Raw genomic sequence first — 25,244 nt, 5'->3', positions numbered from 1 at the left:
TACTCAGTTTAGTAATACTTCTGCTGAATGACGGTCTGTGTTCCAACGGAGTGGCCCTTTTTTGACCCTGCCTATTATGACGTATGTTGCTTAGTTTGTCTGACCACAATAGTCCAAATCCTTTTAAATGCACAGATACCCTGTTGTCAAGGGATGGCGTTGTTTGCTACAAGCACAGTAAAAAACCTTCTTGACAGTACTGACACAGGTTTTTGCCAGGTATGAAAATACAGCACTTTGGCAAATTTACACAATGCCACTCACAAATCTGATATTGTATTGCCATCAAATTGCAATTTCCAATCCATCAGTATCCACCTTTCCTGTGTCACTTATTGACTCATTCTAAGGGCTTCACGAGAACAAAGTAGGTCATCTGGAAATGGTATTACTGACTAGCTTAGGGTAGCATCAAGATCAAAGAATACAACAGGTAGCATTAGGTAGGTAGTAGTTAATATGGCATCGGACTCCAAACAAACCTCGACAGTTTCATTGATAAAAAAAAAAAAAAACGGCAGCAGAGGGCTTCTGTTCCCGAGCCCTGGGGTCCTAGAGGTCCGTCCTCAGGGCGGAGGTTCCTGGAGGGGGATATGTGTGCCGCTCCTCTGACAGTCTGTAAAGAGGGGCCTTGCTCTTCGCCACGGCACTCTTCATTCATATCCAGCTGACCTTCACAGCAGGAGGCCGTTCTGGGGATCTGGTGCAGTCGATACAGTTTTCTTTCTTTTCATGGAGCGACGTGTTCAAGAAGCGCTCCCTTTTTTGGCGCCGTCTATGGAGGGGGGCCGTTGTCCTGCCTGTGACGGTACACACCAGACGAGAGCGGGGGGGGCACGTGGCGATGCCCCCGTCAGACCCACCCTCTGGACACACGTACGTAAGGGTGGGGAGAGAGGGGGGGGGGGGGGGGGGGGGGGGGGGGCGGGCGCAGGTAGTGCAGGGAGAACCCCTGCCCCACCCTACACACAAACACAAACAGGTGGGTCTCACAAAGGCCAGGGCAGGTCGCTGAAGTCTACTGGTCCTCCCAGGCCGGCATCGGCCTCCAGCAGGGACATGATGACCGCCATGGCCGCCTCATCGTTGCTGGGGCTACTGGAGCCTGGCTCGTCCATGATGTCGATGCTCAGGTGGGAGTTGTCGCCTGAGGAGACCACAACAAACACACACACGCACACACACAACAAACCATTATAAGAGGGGCTGCAGAGCCTGGCTGTCCTCTGGAGAAAGTGTATCTGCCGTAAGCGACTCGGACCACGGGTGGATGTGAAACCCACCGACGTACACCATGGCAGATTCATTTAACCTAGATATAACATGCATATCTATGTATCTTTGAGCATCTAGAGTTGATAGAATTTCATTCAACCAAGATTTACTTTGGTTGACTCCAGCACATTTATACACTACACCAGTGGTTCCCAAACGTTCCCTTTTGTAGATTAAAAACATGCCAAGCTGATTTCTCAAATGTCTATATCTATAAGTCTATATTCCCCTCTTTCACCCGCTGCTCCCACATCTCTAGTTTTCTTGTGAATGATGTGATTTTATCTGCCAGTTGTGGAAGGTGTGTGCTGCAGCCCTGCATCTGCAGATTTAGTTCATTGAGTTCCTGAAACATGTCACTGATGTATGCAAGTTTCACGAGGAAGTTGTTGTTGTTAAACCTGTGGGCAAGTTCATTACCCTCTTCCTCCAAGAAGATTCTGATCTCATCCCGCAGTTCAAACACCCTGGATAAAACCTTCCCACGTGACAGCCATCGGGACTCATTGTGAAACAAAACAGCTGTGTAGGCGGACCTCGCACAGCGCGGACAAAATCTGTGATTTGACGGGTCTTGTTTTAATGTAGTTTACAGTGGCAATGATGTCTGTCATTACATCATTCAGCTCGGGACTCAATTGTTTGGACGCTAGCGGCCCTCAGTGTATCATACAGTGTGTTCACTACACATTGGGGGAGACGCGCTTGATTAGCGCTTGCAGCCCTCCTCGTTTTCCTGCCATTGCAAAGCAAATCCTCCCTCAAATCTTCGCCATCAATGAATCCGACGTATGCTATCAATAAACAATAAATATAAAATAAAATAAAAATTTGTTACCGTCAGTAGCTTGATCCATCTGCAGAGCAAAACGTTTGTCTCGTATTTTGTCATTAAGCTGCTCCTCTATGTCTTTTAAGCAACTCTGTTGTACACGACAGTTGAGTAGTTTTTTTTGGAAGAAACCAATGGGCTTATCTATTTGATCGGGATGTGAAGTCTCCAAGTGGCGTCTTAACTTGTTCGGCCTCATACTGTCAGAAGCTAATATTTTGAGACACACAACACACTGCGGTCTCTCTTCATTATCCACCGTTGTACTGGTGAAACCGAGGGCGAGATATGCCTCATCGTATTTTCTTGTCTTTGTTTTGGCAGTTGAGGCATTTGGTGAGAATTCATCTTCTGCTTTTCGTTTACCTGGCAGTACTTTCACAAACCTTTCCACGACTTGCTAGCAGTGACAAAGAAAAATGTAGGCCTATAATTTATATTTAGCCTCGCATGCCGCACGCCGCGTCCCACCTCGCGCAGTGCCCCCCCCTGTCATAACTCCGGGGCGCGCCCCCCAGTTTGAAAACCACTGCATTGCACAATGCTGTGAAATGACATCTCTGTGTGTCTATGTCTCTGCGCCGGTCTCTGCGTTGGTCTCTGCGCCGGTCTCTGCGTCGGTCTCTGCGCCGGTCTCTGCGTCGGTCTCTGCGTCGGTCTCTGCGTCGGTCTCTGCGTCTGTCTCTGCGTCTGTCTCTGCGTCCGTGCGGGCGTGTGCGTTTCCCACTTACTCATGATGGACTGGTTAGAGTAGGGGTACCCTATGGAGTCGGGTCCGGGGAGGATCCCTGTTGATGGCAGGTCCGGAGTCCCATTCTGTATCTACAGTGACAGTGGCAATCGGATGAGCTTTGAAACACAGCAACAATCACAGTGCAAGGGCATGGATGCAGAACAGCAATCATTAAACGTCAGCATCTTGGCGTTAAACCAAGTTCGCCGTGACTTCAATTTCAGTACATGACATGGGCATCTGAACCAGATGAGCAATGTAAAGACTCCAACAGGTTGTGTTTGAGGAGTGTTTCTCCTTACTTTCTTGCCCCCCGGGGAGCCAGTGTCTGGAGGCGGGGTGCTGGTGATGTTCAGAGGGCTGGAGCCCGAGCTGGAAGGAGACGAGCCTCTGATCCTAACAACGTGCATAAGCAAAGAGGTTCAAAATAGCCCCGATGTTGTTCCACACATAATGCAGCACATACAATATAAAAGGCAGCGCTAAAACATTTATGCTGTAAAAGTGCTGAAATTGTGTTGACAAAAATAACCCGTCCTCGTTGCAACATTTCTGCACTTGCTTCTCTAAGCGAGCGTACAAAAAAGAAAACCTGGACAGGAATGAGAAGTGGAGATGACTTTGGGTTCTGGGCCTGGACCGGCGGCCGTGTCTCACCTCTGGATCTCCATCACCTCTTCTGCGATCATGCGTCCTATCTTCCCGGCCCCGGCCCTCGTGCCCCCTGGGATTCCAGGAACTGTCTGCAGCACCCTCCGCCCCCCACCTACGTCCACAAAACCAACCAGGAGGACGTTGTTCATTGTTACAGCAGCATGCTTGGAGAGAGAGTCCATTCATTACAATGTAATAATGATCAAAACTCTTAAGACAACACTTCAAGGCCAGGTAAACATGTGCATCTTTGAACGCAACAGCTAAAATCTAAATCATAAAATGGGCTCATATGTTTACAAGTTACCGTCTCAGTTAAACTACAGTTAATCCAACAAAATGATTTTTGCTTTTTTGGTCGGCCTGCAGGTTTTCCCCGAGGTAAAAGTGACTGGGCTTGTGGACCGGAAGTGAGCAGCAGGTAAAAGCACCGTGGTGGTGGGACGGGGTGGAGCCTTACCCTCGGAGGTGAGAGCACTGTCCATGCTCTGTGGAGAGGCGGCTGACTGGGGGTAGTCTGATCCCTCCACCATAGGACAGCTGAACACAAAGGGAGGGCAGTCAACACAAAGGTTCACGCCTTAGGCCATCTCAGATGAGTAATCATCGTACTAGCATTGACCCCAGATGGTTAACTCGTGAAGTTGGACTTGACATCAATGAATAAGATGATGATTACACTCAAACGCTTAACTAGAATGTTTTATTATTGGTAATCATCATATTAGCAGAGCAGCGCTGACAGCTCATCTTGGATCACACATCATGTCCGAGAGAATCAAGGTCCAAATCACCCCTTTTTAATAAGTACCACTTTGAATAACACACACACACACACACACACACACTACTCACGAGACCACGGTGTTGGTGGAGACGATGTACTCCACCTCCTTAGTCCAGGGGTTCATGAAGCTGAACCAGCGGCTCCGCAGCGTGATGAACGAGCCGTCCTTGATCTTGAACTTGTAACAGTTTGTGTTGATCTTTTCCCTCATCTGGAGGACTGCGCACACACACACACACACACCCCCACTTTGTTCATAGCTACACCTCAATGCACAACGTATTAAGGTGGACGTTTTGTTACTCATATACAGGTCTGTATTCGTCCACCTCAGGGCGATCCATGAGGTGGCCTGCTACCTTGTCTGTGGCACTCGGCCAGGTGGCCGATGTCGTCCTGGTGGAAGTACTCGTAGAAGGAGGTCCCCAGCAGCTCCTGGGGGAGGTAGGCCAGGATGGCCGTCGCCCTGGAGACAAGAGGCGGGGAGACAGGCGGAGGGGAGGGAGTGTGAGAGAGAGAGATGGACGAGGAGACAGAAGGAAGAGTGATAGAGAGAGACGGGGAGAGAGGCGAGAGACGGAGTCAGAGTTAACGGATCACAAATTTTAGATCTCAATTCAGATAATTAGGCCTAATATGTTGGAAATAATAGACCCCTTTATCAGAGGCGTTATCTTATCATTGCTCATAGTGCTATTATGTAACCCTGGTACATTATAGAGTCATAATTAATGTGCCAGGGGCGTTTCTAGGCATACCTAGGCAACCTAAGCGGTCGACTAGGGCGCCACCTGCAGGGCGAGAGGGGGCACTAATTCAGCACATGTTGCGTGCCAGGAAGAAGGCCCGAGACGCCACTGATTGCTAATCCTACGATGACGCCTCTGTGCCGGGTCTATTGTGAAAGGAAGCCGTTACAGACATCCCATTTAAAAAGGAGAACACGGACGGAGTCACCCAGCGCTGGAGAGCTCACCTCTGGTCGACGAAGACGAACTTCCCGTCAATGGCGTGGCGCGAGACGTACTCGGTGGGCTTGACCCGGATGTCGGCGGTGGGGGGCTGAGGCACGATGTGGGGGTGCAGCCGGCCGATGGCCACCAGGCAGCTCAGGTTGCAGCCCTCGTTGTCGGGCTCGTGGTCCTCGTCCAGGCCCATCTTGGTGGGCGGCCAGCTCTTCAGGTAGCCCGTACTGTGGATGGTGCAGAAGCTCTTGCGGTCCACTGCGGAGAGAGATGGAGCAGTTGACATTTAGTCATTCATATGCACACAAACACACACACACACACACACACACACACACACACACACACACACACACACACACACACACACACACACACACACACACACACACACACACACACACACACACACACACATACATACATACATATACACACACATATAATTAGAATGAGAGAGCACGAGAGAGAAAGAGCGAGACAGAAAATTATTGAGGGAAAGAGGCTGAACTTGGATTGGATTCAAAATAGCATCTTGGTGAGATGTAAAACCTAGGAGGACAGAAGGTGCTAGAATCCATCAACAACGGTTTGTGGGCGTGTGATATATGCCATATATACCATATGAAATTGCTGCTGGCACCTGAAGTGGGACACCAGAACAAGAGATGTGGGTCCGGGCCAAACATATGCTGGCACTAAGACGGTGAGATTCTTGTGATGAATAGTTAAGTTAACCTTTACATTTCACAAAGCACAAAATAAAATAAAAATGGCACATTAAAAGAGAGGGGAAAGTTTAGCTTCATCAAATATAACAGCGGTGACAGTTTATTGAGTTGTGTAACAGCTTCCAAATGCCTTTGAAACTCCTTAGCCAATTGGTTGTTCAAAAAATATATATAAAATAATAAAAGCAAGCTGTTGAGTAAAAGTGGCATGCCAAATATGCAAGCAGCAGTCATGTGCTTAGCCTTTCAGAGAGCCCTGCAATGGACGTCATCTCAATGTGGCCCTCTGAGGCCCCGGGACACGTCAAAGTACAGCTGACAAGCCCAGAGGCTCAACTAACTAAAAGGACAACTGGCAATGTGCGGAGGGGTTGAGTAGCTCAAAGTGTTTCGAATACAAGAGAGATTGTTGACTTTATTAGGGAAAAGTTCAGTACGCAGAGATAGCCTTTTTAAGTTCTGGAAATCCACAGGGAGACTGTGCTAGATTTAAAAGCGAGTGTAAGTGAGTCTACTTCCTTGGTGCATGTATAAGACTCTCCTCCTGTGCTTACTGGACTGTACATCCTGAGGACGCTCCACTGGACATAGTGGAACACAGAGGTTTAAATAGAACCTTTCTTAAAATACTAAATCAGAGGTGAAAGGCTTTCAGCCGATGACAACATCCAGACAAAAGGCAAACACAAAGGCTACGGCTTCACTACGTAGAAGTGTCTTACAAGGGAAACAGAGAGCATCAGGCATGTGGAAAAAGGTGTGCTGTGTATCACAGCAACATTTTTACAAGAAAGTATTTAAAATCCAGCAATGCTGGGACTGGAAGCAGTCCCAGAGGTATTCACGGGCCCCTACGCACCGCCTATCCCAGCGGCCCTTCTTCACAAGCCAATCACGGTTGTAGTCATTACTCCAAGAAAAACTACTTCTCCACCTTCTTCATTACTGTCACACACACACACACACACACACACACAAACACACACACACACGCACACACACACACCATCTGCTGGCAAAGTGGTTTCGCTTAACAGCAATTACTGTAATGGACACTGGGGCGTGGAATGAGCTATCAACACAACACGTTTTCCAAATGTTGGGCGAATTGTCCTCTACATTCTTGGCAAGTTTCAGTTCCTTTGCCTCCTTCATACGCAGACTGGCGATGGAAAAAAGGAGCATTAGCGCTCAGATCTGCATTTATTCAAATCGACACGTTGACCTCATTTCTTTTAGCTTTCGTCGTGCAATTTTTACCGAGGAGCATTTTCCAGAAGTTTCCATTCCCTGATCTCTCCTCAAGTGTTACTCTAATTTATGAATATTACTTTTTCGCATAAATCTGCCCTCTTTTTTTTTTTCTCCAAATTTAAATTATAGTGTTGGGTAAAGCATGTCCATAGATCACGTGTATTCAATTTTGTATATGAAATTTTCACTGTGCAGCAAAATATATCCTGAGGGACATTATGGGTCCCAATGGAATGGCAATCTTCAGCATGTTCACCATTGAGGCAGCCATGATGAGCGTTTAACTAAGATCAGAAGTCATATTTCCCTCTATGGGAATTTCAGCACCAAACTTCTCCAATAACTAGGTTAGAGTGATACCTAAGGGTCTGAGAAACTTGAATAATTAAAGTAATAATAATGACAACAATAAAAATAGGTATCCACAGATACTCTGTGAATACCTAATTAACACAACAACAACAACAATTAACTCAACAAACCCAAACCAATCTGCAACACTATCATTGAAAGGACGCCCATAGATAGCCATGATATGTGTATGGGTGAGTGAGGAGAGACTAGGGTCAGTACCTTTCTTTTTTGAGCAGGTGGAAGGGAAGTCCTTCTCCTCTACTTTAACAGAGGGCCTGTTGCACTTCATCCTACAGAAGAAGGAGCGTCGGGCCCCAGAGCAGAGCCTGGATGGGCTGGGGGCGATGTCCGTCTTCACCGGCAGACCAGCTGGAACGCACGGCCCAGAGGAAGCCATTAGATTGACAAATGAGTGCAGTGGCTCTTCTCCAGGTCGCTCCTTTTAGACCATTGGGCTTCAACCCTGGCTTCAACTGTTAATGTTAAACCAAGGTGAGTTGCTGATCCTCTGTTGCGTATTCAAGTAAAGCACCGATGTAGACGCATCTGCGTGTGAGGTTTTTGTTTTGTCATATAGTAACATGCGCACGCTCACACGCCCCCACACACACACACAAACACACACACACACACACACAAGGGCACGGACGGCGATGTGTCAGGCCCATGCGTCATCGACGCTGCCATTTACTTTTAGCGTCGATGAGCCTCTCGCGCGGGGCTGTGTCCGAAGAGGACAGCTGCTCCTTGACTTTGGCAATGTCCTTGGGGTGAAGGTAGTCGAACAGACTCTGGCCTATCAGATCATTCTGCAGTGGACCACACATGGGGAGGAAGTTAATACAAGAGAGGGACAGGTTTTCCTTATGATTTGTGATTATATATATTTTTTTTTTCATTTAAACAATTTTGTTCTTTGCAACTCTTTTTACTCTCATCTTATACTATATAAAAATATATATCTAATTTGTTTTTCATTGTTAATGAGAGCTAAAAAAGATAAAAAGTTGAACTTGAGGACCACTATATACCACTGCTGCTCGAAGAAGCCCCCGGTATACAAGGCAATGGTTCACCTACTTAGTTTCACCTCTTGCCCATTTGAAAGGTTGCTCATGCTAAGGCTAAGGTGCACTTCTGTAACTATTACTCATGTTGTCTAAATGATGATACTTATTGACCAATCAATTAAGGAAGCAGGGGGATGAACGTTCATTTGGTTGAATTAAACCATGTGACTCTATAGGAAGAGCACCAATGTAGACTGTTTGACTTGCTGTTGGGGTACTAAAAGTTAACTTGCCCTGTCAAATTTGAGAGGGCAAGTTAACTTTTAGTGTCACTTTTTAGTTGGTTCACTTTTTCTCATAAATCTGCCATTTAGATTTATTTTGTTAGTTAACTTTTAGTGAACTTGATATAACAACATCACATCAAAAGTTTGGACTCTTACCTGGCTGTAGTTCAGAATCTTGTAGACAGACTCGGAGACAAACAGAATCTTGCCACGGTCACATCCAACCACAAACAGGAAACCATCAGCAGCCTATATGTACATATATAAAAAGTAATAATAAACAACCACACGTTTGATTATTCTCATGAAACAAATCAAATAGAATCAACGTTGTTATGATCTTGATACACGATAGGCCCTGGCCCAACATGGACTTGTGTTGAAGCCCCTGCCCCCCCCCCCCCCCACTTCTGATAATAGTAAGAGTCCCTGGTTGCACTCACCCTTAGGATCAAATGCTTCAGTTCGTCGTCTGTCAGAAACGAGGGCTTGTAGTTGGCTTCTGTGTATGGGTTGGCTGCACCTAGGAGGACAAAGGCATGTGTCACCTGCAGTACCTGCCGCCATGCTAAAGATCTCGGATCATCCTCTGAGAAAGAGTGATACGTCTTCTATTTATTTAAAACTGCTAAGCCTAAGATTCCTTCTTCGTTCTAGCCCATAAGTATCTGGGCTATAGGTAATTGTATTCCTCTTGACTCTGAAACTCTCCCCCTTACCCCGTAAGGTCTTCATGTGCTGCACGGCCATGCGAAGGACCGTCAGCTTGTCCAGTTTCCTGGACATGGCGTTGCAGGTGGGCACCAATGACGCCAGCTCGTCGATGAAGCTGTTCATCTTGTCCCGCCTCCGTTTCTCAATCTGACTGTGGGCCTCCCTATGGGACAAGGCGTGGGAGAATGGAGTCATGGTGAGTTTATTTATGGTCTCTGGTGGCCTAAGAGCTCTAGCGGGCTCATAACACAAAAACAGAGCAGATATGTTTTCTCCTCCTGACCTGTAAGGTCCTTTATGAACTATAAGTTGTTTTTTACTCAATCGTCCAGCCAACAGGAAGCCACTGTAGGGATCTGAGCACTGGTATAGATTTCAGAGACATCTGCATAGTTGGGTTAGGAGATATCATTGTTTTTATAATTGGGACTAAAGGGGGCATTTAATAGGAGCTGAGGAAGAGTGTTAAGTGTTTTGTCCCTCCATGTCTTCTGTGGAACTCCAACCTTTCGGCTCTCCAAGAGAATTATTACAGTAATTACAGCTTATCTTACTGTTAGCCATTAGCTGTACTCTAACGTTATAATTTATATTTTATGAAATTGAAAGATGCAAAGTAATACAACTAATTGTCTCGTCAGGCCGTACGAATACATAAGAAAAGGTGATTGCAGTGCTGTCACACGAAGACACATGCACAAACATGCCACAAATTACCTGGCATTCTTTATCCGGCCATGTGGGTCACTGGAGAAAAACAGAGAGAGAAGGATTAAAGGAGGAGGGTTACCGCCAGATTCTTACCCAGGTAGTAAGTAACACAAGACTATTACACAAGCCATCTAGCACAGCGGCAGTATTAGGTTAAGAAAGGTCAAGGGAGGGGCAGATGTTTGGCAAGGCGAACAAGAAGAAACTAGGTCAGAAACAAGGTACAAAATCGCTCTCTCTCCTGGAACTGTGCTTGCTGAATGAACAATGCTTGTGCAACAGGGTACAGCTTGAGGCTTAATTTAGCTGTAACACCAGTGATGCAATGGAAATTTAATTTACGGTGCAAATGTTATGCCTTAATGCCCCCGATGACACACTCAATGACATTAATAAGGCAAAGTAGAACCATAGGAAGGTTGCTGATTATGCCTTTTTCATAAAAGAACAATACAAATCATATCATTCCTGTGCTCCATTGACTGGAGTTACTTATCTTGACATTTCTGACTACCATGTTCCAGGTTTACTTAGAAGCTAACACTTCACCATCAACCAGAACATAGAACCAAGTGGTCCTACTACAGTAGTCTTGGGTTTAGAAACATGAGAGATATTACCCTATTAAATGGTAATGGGATTGAATGAGCGAGACCTTTGGCATCATCCGGATGATGAATCAGATGTATTAACCCCTTATGAGTCTGAATGTTGGCGGAGATCCATCATGGGTGAGCTGCTCAACCAAGTATTATGAAAGAGGATCAGGCAATTAGGCCTCTTAGGGACTCGCGATTATGAAATTGGAAAAAGTCCAGAGAGCAAAATCTAGCCCAAGTCTGTTGAATCCAATTTGATGTGATTATAGCATTTTGTGCAGTTGGGTTATTGGCTCTGTTTAGACTAACATTTGTACTTTGTTTGTACCACAAACAGGACTCTTACCTTCCCATTTTATCCTTTTCAGGGTCCATGTCACTAAGGAGATACAACAAGTAATACAATTAGTAAGAATAACTTTAAATATAAAATCTGATCATAAATAAATGCATTTTTTCTCCATCACTGAAATAATGTTCAACCAGTATAATGATATTACAACTTACTCAAAAGAAAAGCCATCGATCCTGCAAGAGAACATTGAACAATTAACAACACATACAAACGGTTATTAGTTGACTACAGGTTGTACACTAGAAAGCTTAGCTTTATTAAAAACTCTTTACAGATTATAAGCAATTGAGCAGTACAGCTCTGCCCTTGTCCTAGTATTCCAATCCAAAAAATTAGCATGCGTGTGTGTTTTGATCTGGTGCGTCCGTACTGGTAGTCAGTGGTGCTCCCCTTCCTTTTGCGGGTGTAGTCCAGGCCGGGTGTGCTGGTGGTGTTGGAGATGAGGTCGGTCGAGCCGGAAGACATGAAGTCGGTCATGGTAGACGAGATGTCCATCCTTTGGTCAGCCATCAGATCATCTGCAGCCCAGAAGCAAACACCTCTGCTAGGAGAACAGCTTTTGAAGGAGAAAACAATGAAATGGACCATTTCTTAACTGCCAATATAGAGAAGGCCAATCAAATAAATATTGTATGATTCTGATAGGCAAAATAAGTGATATATTTAACATTAAAATTAGTTATAATATAGAGGATAGAGAGATCCCCATTTGGGTAAATCCTCTGACTGGGGAGACCAAAGCTCAAGAGGTGTAACAACAGCTGCTCTTTGAAGGAAACAAAAAGATGTCACGCTCACCACAGATGTTCATCACTGCATCTGTACTGAAATCATCTCCTTCCATCCACTCTAAAGACCTTGACTGTGGAGGCAAAACAAATAAACCGGATATAAGAAGTTAAAACTAGGTTTGCTTCATTGACTTATACATTAAGCACTATGGAGCAACAGAAGACACGCCCAACACAAAGGTGGATCTGCACCCAAGGAGCACAACCTCCCCATGGGAACACCTCACTGATAGGCATTAGAACATTGAGGACATAACACGAATTCATTAATAACCTTTCTATCCTGCTCTTATAATGTGTACGGGTACTCCATATCAGTTTTAAAGTAGAAATAGACCATGTCTTTGGTGATGGTGGTGGTCACAGACACATAAAAACCATTCGTACTCCCTTCGCTGATCGTGACCCACTTTTAGGCAGCCAAATTGCTTATTTCCGATGCCTTCAATAAAAAGGCCGCCCCGGACTCCCTTTGATGGTTGGCGTGGCGTCGCCGGTGACAAGCATTTCCTTCAGTAAATTATGTCACAGACGCCACAACACTCCAGTCAAATGTTATATACTATACTTGATAAGATTATATTTAATACTTGAGACTTGATAAGATAAGAAGTATTATTGGAGCACAGTGAAACAGATCACAGTGTTTGATCCTTCACTTTATATACACATTGTCCCTTCTCGCCACCTTTGCCATTAATAAATAGTTGATGTCTTCCTTATTCATTACTTGGCAAAATTAAGTGCTAACCTGGAGAAGCGTCCAAGTTGTTGATCGTTTCACTTCATGGAATTCCATAGTGCAAGACAACAGCTAGATCGATTTCTAAGTACTGCCTGACCTGGCTAAGGCTCATTGCATCATCGATAGAATAAAAAACAAACAAGTACCTTGTTAGAGAGCAAAATCTAGCCTCTTGGTCTGGTGTGAAAATGCCTTGATCAATCTGGTCTTTTCCAGCCTGGTCTGGTCTGGACTGAAAATGGAAAATTTCCAATTAACTTTTTTCATTGGTTTCTCTTAGTCCCTTGCATATCTGGTCTACCTGTGGATAGGAAGAGAGCGCCTTAAATAAGGCCAATCGACTCCGGCAAATTCTTTCACAATTATTTTGTACATATGTACACACCCAGCAATTGATTTGAGTTCGAAGTACATGGGATATAAAGACAGGAGAAACCAACAATACAAAATACACCATTGAATAACGGGATAGAGAAGATCTCTATGCTTTTGTTGAATAGGTGTGTTATGAGAAGGAGTGTGATTACCAGGAGAATTTGGCATCAATATCCTTTTCATTGAACTCTGTCTTTCATATAGTCTACCATTCAATGTATATGGTGCCTGGCAGCTTAAGTGGTTCTGCGTATACATGTGTATATTTTCAGAGTCAGTGGTTTATATTACTAAATCCGGATTGATTTATAGTACAACGTTCTGTCAGGAAAGCAAGGATAAAAATTTAAGCACCTAATCAACTGCTGTTCTCATGAGGAGATACAACAAATACTATTAGTTAGAATATGTTTATCATATATAAATACATTGATTCACCATCACTGGAAATCAATGTTGTTCTATAAAATACCCAGAATAGGTTAAATATTACTGGCACACATGATATCCATAGTGAAGCAGCAGATATCTTCTGTTAATCAGGGTCTTTATGTCAGAGCTTTGTCAGATAGACTACCCCAAGACTAAGATAGTGTGAGCAGCTAAAGTGAATACAATGGACGGGTTTGAGGAATCTTATCAAGTTATTAAATATAGGATCTCAACTCTATCGTTTCACATATTCACTTCTCGTTTTATGGCATGGTTGGATGGATTCCAACCTACTAATTTGTGTTTTGGTAAACACTCCTCTTTACACAAGCAGGGGCTATCATTGTGAACGATACTGATAACTGCTGAACCACTGCCAAAATTGCCCTGTTTTGATAACATATGTACTTGCATGCTGGGAATGTGTGAGTTCAGCCAGTTGTTGTATTTTTAACACGATACCTGGCCAGGCCCGGCTTGGCAAGATGTTTTACAGGGACAAAGCTCTTGGCCAGGAGAAGAAAACCACTGTGTCATTACAGCTTGCTGAAAGGAAATTGTGCTGGAGTGGAAAGTGGGTCAGCTCGTCACCCTTAGTCTCAATAGGCTGGCCTCATTTTCATCCACCAACTCAGCTTCCACAACTTTGTTAGTGAGTCAGCAAGCCATGAGGCTATATATTTCCATATCCTAAATTATAACGTGCTCAAACTCAAGTCAGTCATGAGGCAACTGGCGAGTTATTATGGCTGTTTAAAATACATTAGGCTTACCCCTTGAAATGTGATGGCACCGAGACATTATTCTAAACCAACTAGTGTTAAAATATATTGTGTGAGTATTCACTAGATCAAGTTTGGCCCCGAAGAAATGTATCTATCATAAACCTTGCCCAAATGATGATTCACATAATGTCAACTGTAACATTGTAACGCATTTGAATCTCTAAAATATGCTGTTTTGAGATTAGCCTATAGGCGTTGAATGCCCTCATTGGGCTTTAAAATCACGGCTGGAGCAGCAGTAGTTACCTGCTTGTATTAGTTAGTTAGAAACACAAAATGATTGCACACATTTATTAAGTTGACTAGACCTTTCAAGATTCTACATTATTTCATTTTAAAAGGAAAAAGGATGCAGGAATAAGTCTTTAACGGTAGGGTATTTAGAAAGCTGATCTGATAAGCTTCATTTTCCCCAAACAGGCATATATTTTAGCATTGAAAACTTTGGCCTGTCTGCTGGGGAAACAATGAAGATCAAGCAATTTAAAAATAGGTGTTTAAATTCTCACATTTACCATAAATCTGTAGTGGCCTACAACAATTGTTGATAGGAGCAGCCATTTTAAACAAGCAGCAAATACATTTGTTGAAAACAAATACATCGACATTGGTAATAGATGCATTATACAAATTGCTAAACATATGCCAATGAGGGGGAAAAAATAATGATAACGCATGAAATGAGTGTAAACATACACGACGTGCCGCAAGAAGCCAGAACAAGCGGATCTCTCACGCCAGGTGCGTGTGATGCTCATCGTTCAGAAAACACGTTGGAGACCCAGAGTGGTCCAGATATACGACCACTACATACTATTACATTAGTGTCAAGAGGATATTTGTTCCGCCATGGCCAAAAATGTAAACATGTGTGTTAGTAGAACTGATTTTACACTGAATATGTTGGCGATCCGTAACTGCTGCCACAACATCCCCAGGATAAAGGCTACGCAGGGGCTTGAGTAGGAGGGGAGACACGGTGACCAGGCCTGTTTACATAGAAGTCCATAGCATGTGGTAGACATGTACACCTATGGCGCTGACTGCTTAGATAACACACCGTTTAGTTCTGGTATAGGTCACATACATTGCAAAGCAGCTATTCCTGGCTCCCGCAACATCGCTTGACATCATGTTTATGATTTCAAAACCGTGAATACATCTTCTGATCTTGCGCAGTTGGCTAACGTTAGCCCATTTGCTAGTTACAGAAGACTGTCAAGAGAAAATACTTGGCCAGCAAGGCTATGTCCCTCCTCTTGTTCTACAAAACCACACTGACATGACCACCGCACAGGGAAAATAACGAGCATATATAACCGACCAAACTATCACAGCTACAAGGGTACATAACGAAGACATCCAATGCATTTATTTAAGTATACTTACATTAGATGCAAGGAGAAAGGTCTGTCCATTATAAATCGCTAGGTAAAATGTAATTGCAACCTTACAACTGTGACACAGACGCTTTTCAATCGGTGACCTAGTTTCTATTCCCCGTCATGCCTGTCGGACCACTAACCTAGTTTTTCAACCAATGGACTTATGGGAACTACTATGCGCAGGGCTCTAGCCAATTAGAAATGAGTTCAGCAAAGGAAAATATGACGGGCGTGTACGTAGGCCAATGAGAGTCAGCCGGGAAGGGAACTTAACATTTTGTTGTCTATGTAAAATAGAGTTTTTGGCAAATATGGTATCTGGTGCGTGCGCCATCGTGTGTGCTTTCTTTGAAGTAGCCGGCCCATGGTTTTATTATAAGAAGGACTGAGATTTGCCTTGTATATCATTTTTTCATAAGGATGTAAGAATAGGCTAATTACCACAAAACGTCATAAGGATGTAAGAATAGGCTAATTACCACAAAACGCAGGCATTAAGGAATAAAATCTGATTTAATTTACGATTGACTTTGTAAACTTTGAATAATAATAATAATAATAATAATAATAATAATAATAATAATAATAATAATAATAATGATAATTTTTGTAAGCATTTTCAAAAGAAAAATACGCATAGGCCTATGTATCTTGCATATGACAACTACAAAAAAACTCGCATAAGCATTCATTTGTCCCTACAAACAATGACCCGACAGCAATAATCCGTGTCTTACTGTATAGTCCTGGGTGAAAAATGTTCTGCGCAAATATTAGAGATTTTTGTAATTGTTGCATAATTTATTTAAGCATGTAGTATTTTCTTCTGTTGGTGTAGTTTAACAATAAAGCAGAACTTTCAGAAATGTTTTCCCCTTTATGAAACAAATAGGCCTGCAGTAGCCTAGATGGTAGTTTGTCTAAACATCTGAAAACGGACTACACAATTGAAGAAAGGGCAAACTAGGGTCTGAGTAGAAAAGGGGCCTTGACGTGTATTTTTTATGCTAACAGACTCACTTCACCCACACTCTATACTCTGCCACAGAGGGTGTTTGGGTTTTTAGGTCAAACCGGCAATTCAACAGCCAACTCTTCATGCTGGATGATGAGGGGCTCAGGATCCTCCTGTCTTCATCGCTTGAGATTCGTCGCTGAGTTGATTAACTGTGTGATAAACTGTAGATCACAAATGTGTTCACAGTTCAAAGGAAACCATCCCCATTATGTCCCTGTATGCACAGTAATACACGTGCTTGAGCCATCATGATGCTACACAACCGTTTTTGAACAGCTTGCGATGGGGATATTTAGTTTTTTCTTATAAAATAATCAAAATTTGATGCAACCAATAAATTAATTATTTCGTTCTCGTTACCTAGTTTATATGTTATGAATTTGATTCTGCTTCTTAATATCCATACAGAATTTTACTGTTTATTTAGTCCAAAAGATGGCAATGTTGAGACGTATTTATAAGCCTAACAAAAACATTGAGCTGATTTTTTTTGATATAAAAAATATTCACTTTATTATTTTAGAGGGCATGTTTGTTTATCAGTACTGGAAAATAAGCAATATCTTACATAACATAAACTTTTAACAACTACAAATCTTGCGTGTACATCTCTGTGGATATATAATTTACCAACAGATGGCACTGTTGAGTTGTCCTTTGAAATATTTAATATAACGTAGCCCAATAACAAATTTATCGTACAAATATTGATGTTATTGCAAAATATGTATAACTTTTGTACTGTCTGAAAAAGTGTAAAACGTTTGAGCCCTATTTTACGTATAAGCATGAAAGAAGAAAAGAATGCGTGACTTTTCAATGTGTTTTTCCTGAAACAAGTTAAGCAGGAAACCGTAACTAATAGTGATCTAAATTTACAATGTGCATTGAGGATTTGGTCTTTGGGGGGAAGCAAAGTTGGTAGCACGCCCCTACAGGCAGGTGATCATTGTGGGTATAGGACACGCGATAGAGCCGAGGGAGCGTCCGCACGAGCCCTGGAGAGATACGACGCACATCTATTTTTTTATTAGCCGCGTGCAGTTGTGCTAACGCTGTTCAAATAAGTGTACGGTTCGGCTTTTATCCACCCAAATTGGAGCATTGTTACGGATTATCTTCCCATAGGTCAGATAAGGTAAGTGACCTACCTTGACTGGGACTGTTTTCTTTTTATTATTACTTTCAAATAAGCCTGGTCGTAAATGTACATGTTTTATTACTGAATATCTACTATAGCCTACCTTTTTGTTTTGTTTAAAGTTATAAATAGAATTGAGTTGTTCTTACTGAATAGAATTAACACAAAACCCTACAAACCGCGGGATAGGTTTGCATAGACTGATCTACAGGTGTGTCACTGTCATGTTCCCAATCCCTGAGCGTAATAAACGATATGGAGTAATTGGTCGAAAACTAACGATTCAACTACTATTATGAGTTAAAAAATATCAAAAAATGTTGATCGATATGTTGTAAGCAGATAAGGTCCTAGATGCATTCTGAACTTATGCTGAATTCATCAATCGGTTCTCAGGAAATTGCACTAGCCTTTCTATTTCTATTAATTGAATATGTTCTATTTGCCCATGGTTGGCCTTTCACTACATGTGTATTGTTGATAATTGATGAGTTTTTTAGAGACATGCTGTGAAAATGGATGATCATCCGTTTTAGCGGGTATGCTGGGGGTATGCTAATGATGTCATATATGTGACTCCCGTTGGCTGAAACATCTGCTGCATCACACACACACACACGCGCGCGCGTGTGTGTGTGTGTGTGTGCGTGTTCTGCTACTTGAGGGATCCTTTCATATGAACAAGGCCTTTGAGCTGCAGCCTCCCGCTACTTAACGCCACGTGCTGGTGTCTCTTTTCCATTGCAAATCTCATTATGAGGGAGAGACATTTTAAAATGATCACATGGCCCTTGACATGCATATCACTTTTGTTCCACTGGCATGTGCTGCCCAGAGCTCAAGTACACAGCTCGTTTGCAGGCTAGTTACGTGCAGGAGACATGTGGTGTGAGCAGTGTTTTTTTGTTATATATATCTAAAGGGGGACGAGGGTGCGTATGCATGCATGTCATTGTGCAGGTGGGCATAATGTTAACCTGTGTCTCTTGTACATAGTGCTCTCGGACACATCTGCGCAAAGGTTTTCTTTTTCTTCTTCTTCTCTTCCTTCTTCTACTTCTTCTCCTTCCTGTGGCATAAGGTTGAGATGATTGCTCTGTCAACTAACCACTGTTGAGCTCATGCTTAACAATGAAACTGCTACTGCATGAATCAAGGGTAATCCCTGTTTTCTGACAACCAGGAGGAAGTAGTCAGGGCAGCAGAAAGACATCAGAGAGAGGGAGCCGTGGAACGGGGGAAGGGGGGGGGGTGTTTGTTCCATTACATAAGGGAGAAGAGTTAGAAATAAAAACAGAGCGGTGGTAATGAGAAATATGAAAATGACATGACAGAATGAAAGAATGCATAGTAATCCAGTGTGTGTGTGTGTGTGTGTGTGTGTGTGTGTGTGTGTGTGTGTGTGTGTGTGTGTGTGTTTGGTGGGAGACTAATTAACTCAGTTTGCAGGAATAAAAGAGCATGAAGAAGGTTGTAGAGAGAGAGAAGAGAGAGAGAGTGTGAGATGATGAAAATGAGAGAGAGAGGAAGGGAAAGAGGGAGAGGGAGAGAGAGTGAGAGAGATTGACGGCCTGTGACAGAGGGAGGGAGCGCGAGAGGGCGAGAGTGGGAGATAGGGAGGGATATAGGGAGGGAAAGAGTAAGCATTGTTAAATACCTTTTCGGCAGAACAAGGCCGTCATTGAGATGTTAACACTTTTTATATTAAGGCACATGATTAACTTTAATTTCAAGATCTGCAACACACAGTCAGTGTGTGAGGAAGACAGCCCATTGATCACACACTTATTTGCTTACAAGGGTTCCCCCCTGGGCCTCTAGGATCAAAACGCTTACCTATAAAGAAGACATCATTGTAGTTAAAAGGGCTCATCTATATCTCACCTAGAGCCTGCTGCACCAATACCCTCGCACCAGAATTCTTCTCATGCAACGTTCCCTGATGCAGTGCACTGTGAGGAGCATCCCTGCAGTCTATTGTGGCCCAGAAGTGTCAGAGCAATCTGCCACCGCCGACAGCAAGGGCAGGGGAGGTAAGGACCTGCTGAGGGAGAACGAGCAGTTAGTGGAATGGGCTAACCAGAAGGGGTTGAGTACCACACAGGGGGAGACAATGCTAGCCATCATCAGCATCCCTTTGCCCTGTCCTCCCAACGTGTATGGCATCTAAGCCGGATCTAGCCAAAGTCCATCATTCATGTGAACTGGTTTCTCTTTCTATGTGTGTGTGTGTGTGTGTGTGTGTGTGTGTGTGTGTGTGTGTGTGCGTGCGTGCGTGCGTGCGTGCGTGTGTGTGCATGCATGTATTCGTGTATGACTCATCTGTCTGTACCTGCCTCTGGATGACATTTACTTGTATCTTCTCTACTTGAGAAACACACACACAAATGCATGCAAGCGTGTGACACACACACACACACACACACACACACACACCAAACACACTACGAACACACTGACACACAGACACACGCACACTGACACACACCCACACACACACATGGATATCTGAAATATTATCCAGTAATGCGATAGGAGACTGCGTTCTTGTCTGGATACCTTTTTGTAGGGTTGAGACTTTGACTCTGTAACTCGAGACTCTCTTCCAGTTGAGCCGGTTGCGGTGTTGTTTGTGCTGCGTATACAAACTGTTTCGCCACACACCCCCGTCACTTCACGGAGAAGATGACAAAGTCGCTTATCAGCCTATTAATAGCAATGCAGGATGGGAACATCACATAACGTTGATATGTCTAGGTGGCAGAATGGGACCACTTACAAGAGGGTCTGTTGTTCATCTCGTCACAGGGCTTCCGATTGGCGCTTTGCCAACTAGCTGCCAGCTCTTCAAGCTGGCAGCTAGTTGGCAGCTCCCTGTGTTAGCTCAAATTGTCAGTGATGTGTATGTATGAAGTGGTGTTGACATGTCGTTCGGCTGGCCTGCTGGTGGTGGTGTTTGAGTCCGTCACCGGTTTCTGGTTTCGAGACCCAGGGCTGTTGAAGTGGGTCATAGTTTGTTTTTGTATTTACCCCCTGCCCCTCACCAATTTGACAAGAACGTTCTTGTCATCAACTGTGTTCTGTCCCTGTGTGCAGGATGTACAGGTATGGGTAGCTCAGATTAATTTGCATTATGAAGTTGTATTCAGAATGACTCAATACCTTTCAGATTCATTTTGAGGCGTTTGGGTAATCAGTCATGGAAAGCGGTAAACATATTGACAAAAATAGAAGGATAATAGGAGTGACTAGGATTTGGCAAGAGGTTTATGGTGAATGCTAAGTACAGTTTACTCTCTCCTGTTGTGTTACCGAGAAGTGTTTACTTTAGCAGACACATCATGTGATGTTTTGATATCATACCTCAACGGAAATTAAAAAATAGATATTATTTGTAAGCGTATGTTTTCTCTGCCCGGAAATAGAGAGCCCTCTATATCTAAAACCCAAAAGCTGTTATATTGTGTGGGGCCATCTAATGTATTATCAAATAAACGTAGACCTTGGCTGAGGTCACAGATAGACAACAACTCCTGTTGTTGGACCACAAAGACAGAGATTACGAAGAATCGAATGGAAACATTATGTTTTCAGTTAATTATATGTTATCGTGTGAACTTAAGAACTAATATGGAGAGTCAATTGTAAGACCAAAAGGATGAAAAATTATGAAGAATCAAGGGATAGAGCGAAAGACTGAACTATTGGAATAATCCACTGATCCTGAATGTCACTGGGAGCCCTTCCGACTTGATTGTAATTGGTGGAAATTCTGGTGTTTCCTCTGAGCCTGCTTTGAGACCTTCCCACCCTGTTTCTCTTCACACACACACACACGCACACACACACACACACACACACACACATGCCCACGTACACACCCTGACATTCTGGTGCACATGGATGTTTATTTACCTCAATCGACTGTGGGTCCTGTGAGGCTTTAGTCTGGCCGGGTGACACTAATCCAAACAGCCTAAGCCAAATGAAGAGGAACAGCAAACTCACACAACCGTGTGTGTGTGTGTGTGTGTGTGTGTGTGTGTGTGTGTGTGTGTGTGTGTGTGTGTGTGTGTGTGTGTGTGTGTGTAGATATATGTGTGTATGTGTGTATGCGTGTGTAGGCACTTTTCTCATAGCTGCTCGTTTGCATGCATTCTGGCATTTCTTGTTCTCACAGACCTATCTGACTAGAAGTCCTTCTCCAGGTTTCGGTAGGGGGGTTTAGTGTCAAGGACTCCTGTTTTGAAAAAGCAAGAAAAACGTAATTTGTAGATGTTTGACAAGAAGATTCACTCAATGACTAACTTTGTGAAATTCCGGAACTGACCCTAATCTGTTTCCATGTTATTGATTACAAAGCTCCCTTTGATTCACTGTGTGAACTGAACTTTAGACCTGTAGTGTTTTTGAGATGTAAATGGGGTGGATAGTATTGATGGTGGTGGTGGTGGTAGCAGTGGCAGTTGCAGAATTTATAACAAAATTAGTAATAGTAATAGATTGTGTCATAATCATAGTGTAGGTGTTTTTGGCTTCAGTTAAGGGAAGAATTCATTTTACTGCAAAATTGATCAGCATGCATCCGGTTTGCCAACCTGATTTGAAGGGATGTTAACCTGGTTTGAACCTGATCATCAGATGCCCTTTATCAATGGATCAATCAAACCAAAACATGTGCTTACCTGCCGTACACCATATAAGAACAAATGATGAGGTGACTGCAAACAATAAGATTACAATAGTGCTAGAAATACAGCATAATTTTGTTCTCCTACTTCCTCTCCCCTCCCTATTGTAATTACAGTTATTCTGTCTGATGGTGAGTAATGTGATTGTGTGTGGTTAGGATGATGGAGTCAATGCTGGGTGTTGTTGGACAACAAGGAGCCCTTCCTAGTTGTTTCCATTAGTGTGCAACTTTCTGCTGCCTAGCCTGTTGCAATAATATCACTATATCACCATTTGGAAATTTCAGCAATGTCAGTCACAGCTAATAAAAAACAACTATAAAAGCAGAACAATTTACCTTGAATAAAATAACAACTGGATTTAATAAAATACTTATATAATAGTGTTTTTTGTATCAGTTAGAAGATGAATATGAAGTTGGAGCCTTAGATTAGTCTTGTATACAATACTAGTTTTCAAATGGAAGCATTAAGCCGTGACCTTTGTTTATTCCATGACTCCAACCAATTCATAAAATCAGGTTCCCATTATGTGCTATATAGAGCTGGTTAACATTGGACCCCGACAACATAGGTTATTTGGAGAGCACACAAGTAGGCCTTGGAATATTAGACCCTGGGAAAATAGGACCCTTTGATATGTCCCTGACCCCAGCATTATGTGCCATATAAATCTGGGGGACATAGGACCCTAGGAATACAGGGCCATGGAAATACAGGACTGTCGGCAGCTAGGAATGAACCCAGCAGACCATTTTAATAAGTTGACATTATAAGATAAATGTGTTTGCTATAGATTATTTTTTAAAAAACATTGGCATAATTTATGTTCTGAACACCAGTGTAAATTATGTAACCATCCTAGTAAGATTCTGTTGCTGAATTTGTTTTTTCTAAGACTTACATTTACATTCTTTAGGTGGGGTTTGAATATATATATATTTTTTTCTAACACACTTTTTTCTAATCGATTAAATAAATGGTGCTGGCTCGTAGTTATAACACCTGTGGATTAAAACAAAACACACGTTTGATGTTGTTGCCTGAACATGTTCCTGATGCTTCCTTGATTATCAGCACCGCCATAGATAGGCGTGTCTCAACTGACACAGGATCAGCTCTTTTCTCCAGTTGGACTGTTCCACGCTGAGAACATTTTCACAGAACACATAAGCAAGAATGGTTTACAGCTGTGGAGATTTAAATAGGATAGCACAAAAGTCTCCAAGCTGATCCTGGGAGAACACAAAGCATTGAAGAGCAGAGCCAGGGGAATGTAGAAAATGGCAGCACACAGCAGAAAGTCTACAGTTTCTGACTTTACCTTTGCCTACGACGGACACTTCAGAGTATTTGCTGTAGCTGCATTCTAGCAATTAGCTATCACAGCAAGGTGGTGGTGGTGGGGGTGGGGGGTGGGGGGGGCTTTTTGTGTCCATGAGAGAAATGTGCTTGATGTGCAGGGTTATGGATTTAAAGGGTCTTTAGTGAGAAGCTTACCTAACTCACAACGTTTTATCAGCTAACAAAATACTCTTTTTGGCGAAGGCAACGCAAAGCAGGAGTGTCCGCCTTGCTTCGGGAGAGGCACAAGAAGTGCTGTCAATGAAATGGACAGAGCTGGCAGGAACAAGTCAAACATTGTAGAGCCGTTTGACAAACAAGTTTTTCTGGCCTGTATTTCAGTCCTTGAAAGCGTGCCTATCTAACCTGTTCGACTACAGAGTTCAACAGTGCCATCTCAATGCTGTCTGGAAGATTGCAGTATGAAAACAAAATTAATATTCAAAATAAGTTATGCTGATGTACTGAAATATATTTGACGTACAAATAAAGTTGTAATTCAAGAAACCAAAGAAGTATTTCAATTGATTTAAACTGTTTATTCAGGGGAATTCTGACCACCATTGTTTGAGCTTTGCATGTAAACTATTTAACCGCGTTTATCATGAGCTCTCTTTAATAATCTCACAGATAACAAAGACAAACCTCTAACAAAACCCAGTTAGGGTAAAGAAAGACAGAAATGATGGCCTCAGTCAATAGTCTGGAGCAGCTGACAATGGTTCCAATGTCAGCCTTAGTGTTCAGCCTATTCCATGCAGAGCTATGTGTATGACACAGACTAACACACCGCGTTGGAGATAATGAGGAGATTGACCCATCCTTGACTGGGAAACTCTCACACACACATGCTATCACATACATAAAAATACTCACACACACAAAAGCAGAACACAAACTGGCTGTAACAATCAACATTAGAAATCTTCAAAGATGTATTTTATACTAGCTTTCGTGAATTTTGTTAACTCTCGGAAAGGGTGTGGTTGCACAAGCACTGTTAACTATTGCATGGAAGGTACTGTGTGTGCTGCTGTGTCATTCTACAATACAAAATGTTGTTTGGAGACAAAGGGAGTTATCTCCAGTCTTCCCCACATGTCTTTTGAGTCGGTGTACACCCTCTGGACTTTAGCAAACCACTAATCCCTAATCAGGAGGGTCTTAACATACATGCTGATGGACAGACCAGACACAAATATCAGGTCATCTGTTCTATAGCTTTACATAATACTATTCAGCCTACTATTTTGTCATTTAGAAGGTGCTATTATCC

The 25,244-nt window shown here is 43.0% G+C and overlaps 2 protein-coding genes across 10 annotated transcripts in view; one reads left to right on the top strand and one right to left on the bottom strand.

The window, feature by feature from the left end:
• Positions 1-454: 454 nt before the first annotated feature.
• On the bottom strand, positions 455-15,901 carry bmal1a (basic helix-loop-helix ARNT like 1a). Of its 5 annotated transcripts, none has more exons than XM_079743551.1 (20): positions 15,779-15,901; positions 12,944-13,029; positions 12,060-12,123; positions 11,632-11,817; positions 11,414-11,434; positions 11,253-11,285; positions 10,314-10,343; positions 9,602-9,759; positions 9,326-9,405; positions 9,039-9,131; positions 8,277-8,394; positions 7,805-7,954; positions 5,258-5,504; positions 4,641-4,747; positions 4,350-4,500; positions 3,955-4,034; positions 3,498-3,606; positions 3,143-3,236; positions 2,839-2,929; positions 455-1,147 (listed from the first exon to the last, which is right to left on the bottom strand). In XM_079743551.1, exons 4-20 carry the CDS (start codon positions 11,769-11,771, stop codon positions 990-992), a joined length of 1,860 nt encoding a protein of 619 aa, XP_079599677.1. In that variant the 5' UTR covers positions 11,772-11,817; positions 12,060-12,123; positions 12,944-13,029; positions 15,779-15,901; the 3' UTR covers positions 455-989. The 5 variants fall into 5 exon arrangements, with proteins under 5 accessions (XP_079599677.1, XP_079599674.1, XP_079599675.1 ...); XM_079743548.1 differs by having other exon boundaries at positions 11,632-11,779; XM_079743549.1 differs by having other exon boundaries at positions 11,632-11,779; positions 12,944-13,098; positions 15,779-15,870.
• A 1,857-nt stretch (positions 15,902-17,758) lies between these two features.
• ppfibp2b (PPFIA binding protein 2b) overlaps positions 17,759-25,244 on the top strand; it is a 48,552-nt gene continuing 41,066 nt past the window's right edge. For all 5 annotated transcript variants that reach the window (XM_079743789.1, XM_079743786.1, XM_079743787.1 and 2 more), the window contains exon 1: positions 17,759-17,930. The gene's annotated coding sequence lies outside the window, so the exon portion shown is untranslated. The remainder of the gene's footprint in view (positions 17,931-25,244) is intronic.

Source organism: Pollachius pollachius (assembly GCF_949987615.1).
Source record: "Pollachius pollachius genome assembly, chromosome: 9".
In the NCBI taxonomy this organism is placed as follows: domain Eukaryota; kingdom Metazoa; phylum Chordata; class Actinopteri; order Gadiformes; family Gadidae; genus Pollachius; species Pollachius pollachius.
Note: the sequence above shows the minus strand (reverse complement) of the source record. Positions and strands in the feature narration are given on the sequence as shown.

What these genes read in the sequence shown, in the direction of transcription:
- bmal1a (XM_079743548.1), bottom strand. Translation starts at nt 12,105, where the DNA reads ATGGAAGGAGATGATTTCAGTACAGATGCAGTGATGAACATCTGTG. An exon ending in ATCGATGGCTTTTCTTTTGA is followed by an intron (nt 11,286 to 11,413) that starts GTAAGTTGTAAT and finishes GTATCTCCTTAG; the next exon opens with TGACATGGACCCTGAAAAGG. An exon ending in AGATTCTGAACTACAGCCAG is followed by an intron (nt 8,395 to 9,038) that starts GTAAGAGTCCAA and finishes GGTCCACTGCAG; the next exon opens with AATGATCTGATAGGCCAGAG.